At 33.9% G+C, this 9030-nt stretch overlaps 1 protein-coding gene across 1 annotated transcript in view; it reads left to right on the top strand.

Annotated features, from left to right (window-relative positions):
* SLC26A7 (solute carrier family 26 (anion exchanger), member 7) overlaps positions 1-9030 on the top strand; it is a 120839-nt gene that overhangs the window by 105574 nt on the left and 6235 nt on the right. Inside the window, exon 15 of the mRNA XM_008568057.1 lies at positions 8852-8952. Within this exon, the coding sequence (XP_008566279.1) occupies positions 8852-8952 (101 nt within the window). The remainder of the gene's footprint in view (positions 1-8851; positions 8953-9030) is intronic.

The raw sequence follows: 9030 nt of genomic DNA, 5'->3' as shown, positions 1-9030 counted from the left end.
GATGTAAGGGTCACTATTTGGTATGAGAGAAAAAGAAACAAGAGAGGATTTTTTTCTTTCTTTCTTTACTTTTTTTTTAAAGCTTCTGTTGCAATGAATGTGAGCATGATTCAGAAACATCTTGCTAGGGTCGACCACATGGCTCACTCGGGAAAGTGCGGCACTGTGGGTTCGGATCCTGTATAGGGATGGCCGGTGCGCTCACTGGCTGAGCGCAGTGCAGGCGACACCAAGGGTTACGATCCCCTTACCGGTCACAAAAAAAAAAAAGAAACATCTTGCTAAAGGTCTGGCAAAGGGGGAACTATTCTGAGAAATCTGATTAGCATCCTTATCTTTGGATCAGGATCTGGGATCCAGTTGGATGCCAGGCTTGGGGTGTTATATTCTCTTTCAGGTGGATGGCTAGGAGAGACTGTATGACTGTTATTTCTCTCTGATCACCCTACATTGGGCCATGATGACAGTTTCAATACATTGCAAATAATGGGAATTATATAGGCAGTTTTCTGGCCAAGATGAAATTTAGGTAAAAATATTTAACAGAAAGAAATTTACAACAAAAAGATAGCCCCAAAGCTACCATATACTTGGACATTAGAAAATACTCTTTGCAATTACCTTTAGTTCAAAGAAGAGGTTGTACTGAGAATTAGAAAAAAAAGTTCATTAAATTATAAGGAAAATGCTGTATGTCAAAACTTATGGGGTATAGGTAAAGCAGTACTTAAGGAAAATGTATATCCTAAACTGTGTATATTAGAAAAGAAGCCTAAAAATTAATGATCTAATCATCTATATCAATAAGTTAAATAATGCAAAATGAATCTAATAATAGTAGAAAGGAAGAAATAATAAAGATAGACATAGAAATCAGTGAGGCAAAATACAAAGATACAATCAAGATCAAAAAAGCCCAAATTTGGTTCTTTGAAAAGAATAAGAAAATTATTAAACATAAGACAAGACCAACTAAGAAAAAAAAAAAAAACATAAGGCACAAGATATTAAAATATATATATTTATATATAAGTACAGATCCTATGAAAGTATAAAAGATGGGAGCATTATTGGTATCTTGATAGCAAAAGAAAATTTAGATCATATGGACAAATTCTTAGTAACATATAATCTTACAAGACTAATTCAAAAAGTTAAAAAAAATTTCCACAAACTTGGTACAATCATTAACAGAATTAAATCATTAGTCCAAAATCTTTCCATACAAAATAATGCCATAATTTTGTCTTCATTAGTGAATTCTACCAAAAGGGAAAAAATTCCAAACTAGAAAGTGGAGGAGTAAATTAATATAACTAGTGTGGTAAGCCTGGCATAACCTTGAAAACTGTGCATGATATGGTCGGAAGAAGAAAAAAAAAAGGCCAGTTCTGTTCATGAACTCACATTTTGCACAAAAACTTAGGCTCACTATCTATCTGTATGTATTTACATATAATTCTATATACTAGGGTACTGTGGAAAAATTAAAAGATAATGCAAATCTTTCAATGAACTTTTTGAAGACCCCTCATATATGTGTACATATATATAATGCATTATGTCCAGTTAAAGAATCACTCATTTGATAATCTCATAAGACATAGAAAAAGCATATGATTAAAATAATATGTGTTCGTGATAAAAACTCTTAGCAATAGAATTAGCATGGTAACTACCAGAACTGCTATTCAGCACTGTATTGGCAGACCTAACCAGTGTACTAAGGAAAGAAAAAGAAATAAAACACATAGGATGGGAAAAAAAATGAACTTTTATCATTTGGATGTGAAATAATTGTGTATGTAATATATCAAAAGAATTAATATACTATATTGAACAATTAATCCGAAACTTTAGCAAGTTTCCTGAAATTCATAATCAATATAAAAATCAGTTGATTTTAGTATACAAGCATCAAAGAGAAAATAAATAAAAGCTGCCATTTGCAGTATCTTTAAAAAATATCAAATCTTAGAAGTGAATTTAAATAAAGATATGTAGACCTACACAGGATGAAGGTGTAAAACTTTATTATAAGACATTAAAAATACCTGAAATACTTAAATAAATGGCATTTATAAATAAATGGAGGGAAATACAATGTCCATTGATTAAAACACTCAATATTAACAAGATGTCAGTTCTCAAATTAACTTAAAGATTTGCCTTTAATCCAAATTAAAATTATATTAGAGCATTTCAATGACATTTCCAAGCTCATTTAAATTTTTTTGTAAAACTGCACATGGCCAAGAATAGGCATGACACTCTTGAAATACATGAGCAGTGGGAGAACATGTTCTCTTAGTTATCAAGATGTGTCATAAGTTCTAATAATCAATGTAATGTGCAATTCCTTTCATTCCTTTCATTCCTGCATTAATTCATGTCCTTGTTGACTCAGCAAATCTTTCTTATATTTATTGAACGCATGTTCTCTTAGTTATCAAGATGTGTCATAAGTTCTAATAATCAATGCAATGTGGAATTCCTTTCATTCCGTTCATTCCTGCATTAATTCATGTCCTTGTTGACTCAGCAAATCTTTCTTATATTTATTGAACATTTACTAAATCCTAGACACAATAATTAGTGTTGCATATTCAAGGATGAAGAAAGTAGGCATGATTTCTGCCATCAAGGCCCTGAAGTCTAAACAAGCTCCTGCCCTCCTTGTCTCCCAAAGCAGCAACCCAGGTGTATTAGGTTCCTATTGCTGCTGTACTAAAGTGCCACATACTTAGTGGCTTAAAACAGCACAAATATATTCTTTTATAGTTTTTGATGAAAGGAGTCTGAAGTGAGTCTTATGGACATAAAATCAGGGTTTGGGGGGGCTGCATTCCTTCTGGAGGCGCTAGGAAAGAGTCCATTTCCTTGCCCTTTCCAGCTTCCAGAGACATCTGCATTCCTTGGCTCATGGCCCAGTCCTTCATTTTCAAGCCAGCAGTCTGACATCTTCAACTCTCTCTTACCTCTGCTTCCGGTGCCACGTCTTCTGTGACTCTGAATCTCTTGCCTCCTTGTGATTACATTGGGCCCACCGGGATAATCTAGCATAATCTTCCCATCCTAACATGCTTAATTTGATCAATTTCCCAAGTGCCTTTTGCTGTGTAAGGCAACATATTCACAGGATCTGGGGGTTAAGATGAAGACATCTTATGGGGGGTATTCTGTATACGACACCAGTCTCCTACACCTCCTTAGCACTTTCTGCACATCTTCTCCAGCCCTCATTACACTTCAAATTACTAGTTCAACCGAATAGTTTTCTACTTTATTGTGGATCTATTGAGACAGGGACCATCATCTTGTTTACTACCTACTTATGTTTCCTAGGACGGTGCTTAGAGTAAGCACTCAATATATCTATATTAACTGTCTGCGTGGTGAATGAATGAGTGAATGAGACTCTCAATAATATGTGCACATGGCTTTCAAGGGTAGTGTTGTGGTTTGTTCTAAATGTTTCTTATCTCCTTATTTTCTTGAGAAATTTGAGATGTAAATCTGCTTCTTAATAGTTAATTTATATCAACATAAAATAGTTTCTTTTGAAAAATTATGAGTGACTCACAAACTGTCAAGAATCTTTTGAAGTATGTGAAAAGCACTCTTAAATTATGCAATTATGAGTAGTTTTTAATTAAAGGCGTTAATGAATATTCCACAGGAAAGAGCTGGCTTCCACAGTTTGGAATTAATTGCCCACCCACACCTGATGGTTTATTTATTTCTGAAATGTTGTTTTTTGTAGATAAAGCCCATCATTTACCACATCCCACATGGGTATAGATTAGTTGTCTCCTTTGCACATGCTCCAAGCTTACCTCATTTTGCTTAAGGCAGGATTTTAGCAATACATTCGCTTTATTCTTTTCTAGGATGATGTGATTTTTATTGCACTGGTTGATTTACTTAGAAGCTTAGAACACAAGGTTATAGCCATAAAATCAGTACAATGGCAGCACTGAGAGGATACTGTGTAAAAGAAAACATCGCTTATTTTTGGAAAGACTTCAGAAAAGTCCATTGTATTTAAATTTTCATTAAAATTTCATTGAGGATGTCTTTTTTATTTAGAAGAGACACCATGAGTTGCTTCTATTAAAATTGCTTACTTAAATTATTATACACAACTACATAGCACGAGTCTTTTGTTTTGCTTTATTTTATTTTGTTTTGTTTTGGATGGTCTGAAAATATACATATATGTTGACTGAAGGAATAACAAAGAGGAAAGAAGGATGTAAGAATAAAAGAGCCATGGGGTGAACACACTCTGAGACAATGGAAGGGAAATGTTTATATTACTATCGATAAAATGCAAACATTTCCATAGTTAATCATCTATCACCACTTAAATTATGAAATAATTAAAAGAAAATAAAAAGAGTGACAAGTACATTTAAAAGTGAAATAAATGTGTGGTAGGATAGAAAAGAAAAAAAAAATACCTTGTTTCCTAAAGAATTTTCTAAACCTTTTCATCATCATTTTCTAGTTGTTTAGATACAGCCATCAATTTCTCTAGATAACATACATAGACTATTTTTACTGTAGTATTTTTAAGTTCAGAATGACAAATAGGTTTCTGATCAGCTAATAGTGGCTTCCTAAACTACTGAGTCAGTAAAAATTCTAAGGTCTTGTTTGATCTAAGTGGAGAAAGTACATCGTTGATTAGTCGCGTCTGCCCTGGCTGTGGAATGGGATGTCAGAACTCCTGCCATATAGTTACAGATAATAATTTATGTTAAGTTTCTTCAGGAAAAGCAATGCACTGATATGTTTTCTAAATAAAACAAGTGCTAATATTCTTTTAGATTACAGTTTCTTTTCAACAGGCCTCTCTTGTAGATATTCCTGACTAGTATGTTTTCTAGTAAGTAAAGAATAAGACAAAGACCTCAGAAAAATTTATAATTTATTAATTTTTAGGGTTAAATATAAATGCTATTTTTTTCTACAGAATTTTTGAGACAAAGAATTTTAGATTGCAGTTTATTTTTAAATATGTACTATTTTATAAAATTGTATAATTTGGTAAGAACAATACTATGTATGTCTGAAAAGGAGAATGAATTTTGATATCAGATTGTGTTATCACTGTCATTTTAAGTTCTATTGCCAAATATATCAGTGGTTTAATTATTTATATAATCAAAGCCATTGGATTTTTAAAAGTTACTGATTATTTTCTTTATGTTTAACAAGAGTACCCACTTGTTAAATCAGTGATGTGTAGGTATATTTTCAGCAAAAAATTCTTGGATTGGGGGACGAAGGATGGGGTTGTGAAGAAACACTGATTTGTAGTATTTGCCAATTTCCATGGTGTAGGTATTTCTACCATGATGATTTCCAGCTACCAACATGCTGTCATTAAGCATGGAGTTGGGAAAATATGTACACGATTGACTTTTAAGAGCTGATATGAGCTGGCTCCAACCCACTACTGCCTTTAAAGAAACCATATAAATTTTGTTTTCTAAAACAAATATGTTCAAAAGGATCTGCATAGGAAACCTTAACTGAACTCCAATGTACATTGTAAACATGATTAATCTTACAAATATTTTTGTATCTTACTTTTGTAAGGAAAGACCTAATTCCATTACATATATAAAATATATGTATATGATATGAATTTTTTATTTTTCTTAAGCCACATGCCATAATTTTAATCATACACTTTAGAAAATCAAACATATGTTTGCAAAAGTTAACTAATCAGAAACATTTCCCAAAAATATTTGGTCAAATTTCAAGAGCAATCTTCCACATGCCATAATTTTAATCATACACTTTAGAAAATCAGACATATGTTTTCAAAAGTTAACTAATCAGAAACATTTCCCAAAAATATTTGGTCAAATTTCAAGAGCAATCTTTGATGTTTTCTAGGAAAGCTTACCTAATATTTAATTGTTAGAGATTTTCATACTCTGAAAATTTAATAAAATGTTTCTAAGTTTTATGAAAATTATGATTAGAATAGGTAGTTTTCTTTTTTCCTGCAATTTTAATCCTTTTGTACATCTGATAATGAGAAAGGACACATTATACTTGAGAGTATAAATAAGAGCCCTTGCATCAGTAGAGGTAAGTCCTTTGTTTAATTAGACAAATAGTGAATGATGATGATTACTAATGAGTAGTCAACGGATGAGCTAAGTTGTGGTTACTTTCATTTCAATTGCAGTTCTAATCTACCATTTTAGGCCAATGGAAGCATAGCCTGAATCTATGCGAAGTGCTTAACGCCCCCATCTTCTCCCACCACCACTTCCCATGAGAGAAACAGGGAAACAGAAGGCACTACTGGAGTGCTTGGCACATAGTCAGCCCTCAGTAAATGTTGGTTGAATGGTTACAGGAGGAGTTTGGGATCTTAAGCTTTCATTAGTGTTTAATTAAGGCCGTCCATAGGCTTGGAATACTTACATCTCAACATTGTTTCTACTTTTTGGAATCTTATACATCTTTCAAGGCTACCTCTTATATGAAGCCTTCCCTGATCACTGCAAAGAGACTTCTCCTTTTTGTAAATTCCCATTTTTTTTTTCATTTCATCACTTTTAATCATGTTATTTATGTCCCAGTGCTATCCTTGGCAGTCAAGGATATGATAAGCTCCCTAAAGACAGGAATAGGCTCTCATTCATATATGTTTTCACCCACTACATTTTAAAAAATTTCTTGAAAATAGTACATATTCTGTAGTTATTATTTAATTAATAAATATGAATACGGATCTAAAGGTGAAATTTGAAAATAAATCCTTTACCTACATACTACTTTTCAAATACATTAAAAGTTACTATACTTTGTAGCATTTCTCCTTTTCCTAATAGTTACTGCTGTATAAAAATTTTCAGTGTTTANCTTGTTGAGGTATTTACACGGCTTGTGTTGGGGCTGATTTCTTCCTTTCTCTTCAGGATCGAGATCTTTACCAGCCACTCTCATGGCTCCAGTGTCTCGGGCCTGCTTGTTGTAATATTCATCTCGCCCATTCTCCACAAAGGACGCGGGACTTTATCCCAACCAGCTTCTAGGCTTGTGTATGTGTGGGGGTCAGGGCTGGGGAGTTCACTGGGGTAGTCAGAGAGAACAGAACATAGACTTCAGATGTAGTGGGCGTAGCGCTTGCTCGGCAGTCAACTTAAGAGGCTTCCAGAAAGAAGGATAGAATTTTCCTCCAGGGCACATGCCACATGAGCAGGTGGCCTTGGTGATGGCGGGATGTTCTCTCTCACATCGTGGCTAGATACAGTTTGGCCCATTACCACTCCTTGTCTCTCAAACAGTGCCCAGTGCAGTGACTTTTCCCTGTTCTCTCAGGTGATGGTATCCCTTTACCCATGATCTCCATGGGGTCACCATAACCCAGGTGTGCAATAAATAAAACTCTGCTTATTTTTTAAAAAAGTAAAATAGCTCACAAACCCCCATTTCCATAGATGGAAGAACCTAATTTTGCCAATTTAGTGAAAACTTGGATACTACTGGGATTTTTTCTATCCTTTAATTTAATTAATTTATTTATTTACTTTGAGTAAATACTAAGTCATCAAGGAATTTTTCCTTCCTTTTATTAAACTGATTGATTGATTAATTAATTAATTGATTTTGAGTAAATACTAAGTCNTCCGATCTAAAATTTCTTGAAAATAGTACATATTCTGTAGTTATTATTTAATTAATAAATATGAATACGGATCTAAAGGTGAAATTTGAAAATAAATCCTTTACCTACATACTACTTTTCAAATACATTAAAAATTACTATTTACTTTGTAGCATTTCTCCTTTTCCTAATAGTTACTGCTGTATAAAAATTTTCAGTGTTTATTTTACATTTCCTGCTCACCTGTTTTTATCTCTAGGTGGCAGTATTTTTTAAATGCACTGTTTCCTTCATAGTTTCCTTGTAATTTGAGAAACAACTGTATTCCCGCTTTTCTGTAGCCAGGGGAGAACCTTCAACATTTTAAATGCCTAAACTATTCCAATTAAGACTTTATTTTTTTAGAGAATTTTATAATAATTAATGAATTAGAGTTTATTGATAGACTTTGCCTGCTGTGGTGGTGAAATCTCAGCCTACTGCTTTGCTCTGCTCTGGGAGCCATATCATTCCTTAAAGGGACCACAAATAAGGTGTCACTGTTTAGAAATATGTCATCTCCCATAAGAAAACTGTGGCCCCAAGAACGTCAATAAAAAAGAGGTCATGTACTCCTGAGTAAAATCTTTTTTTTTTCCATCAGGTATATTCAGAGGCAGATTTATTATGAACCAAAGGAAATATACTTTGGGGAGCCCCTCACAGAGATCCCTCCCAAGGCTGTCGGACAAGCCCCAGTAATGAATCTTTTCTTTAAAGTGTGACTCCCAAATTGTATGAGCTTCAGGCACCACAAAACAGGGCTCTACCTCTGGGCATACCCATTAAGTAAGCAGTGTGATAGGGTGGAAACCATGTCATTCAGCATGTCTGGAGGCCTGGGTTCTAGTCTATGTTTAGCACTAGCTTGCCAGATAACCTTTCAAAAGCATTTAAGCTTGCTGTGCCTTAGTCTGCAGGCCTATGCAATGACACTGGTCATTAACATATCTTGTTTTTCTCTCTGAGATATGTGATATTTACTCAAAATAACATACTAAGACTCAAAAATCAAAAAGTTCAGAAAAATAATTAACTAAAAAATGTAAAAATTAAGTATTCAGAATTCGTGTTGTTAAACACGAGGCCACTGTTACCTTCCCACCATTGAGCAAGGTCAGCAGCAGAAATCTCTGAGATTCTCCCTAACTCAAGTTTCTGTTCCTCCTACAGAAGAAGCTTCACAGCCCTGCCCTAATGAGAAGAGTTCTTTAATCCTGGATTGCAGTGGATTGACCTTTTTTGACTATTCTGGAATCTCCATGCTTGTTGAGGTATTTACACGGCTTGTGTTGGGGCTGATTTCTTCCTTTCTCTTCAGGATCGGGATCTTTTTTTTTTTTTTTTTTAAA

This window comes from Galeopterus variegatus, unplaced genomic scaffold (assembly GCF_000696425.1).
Source record: "Galeopterus variegatus unplaced genomic scaffold, G_variegatus-3.0.2 Scaffold371, whole genome shotgun sequence".
NCBI lineage: Eukaryota > Metazoa > Chordata > Mammalia > Dermoptera > Cynocephalidae > Galeopterus > Galeopterus variegatus.
Note: the sequence above shows the minus strand (reverse complement) of the source record. Positions and strands in the feature narration are given on the sequence as shown.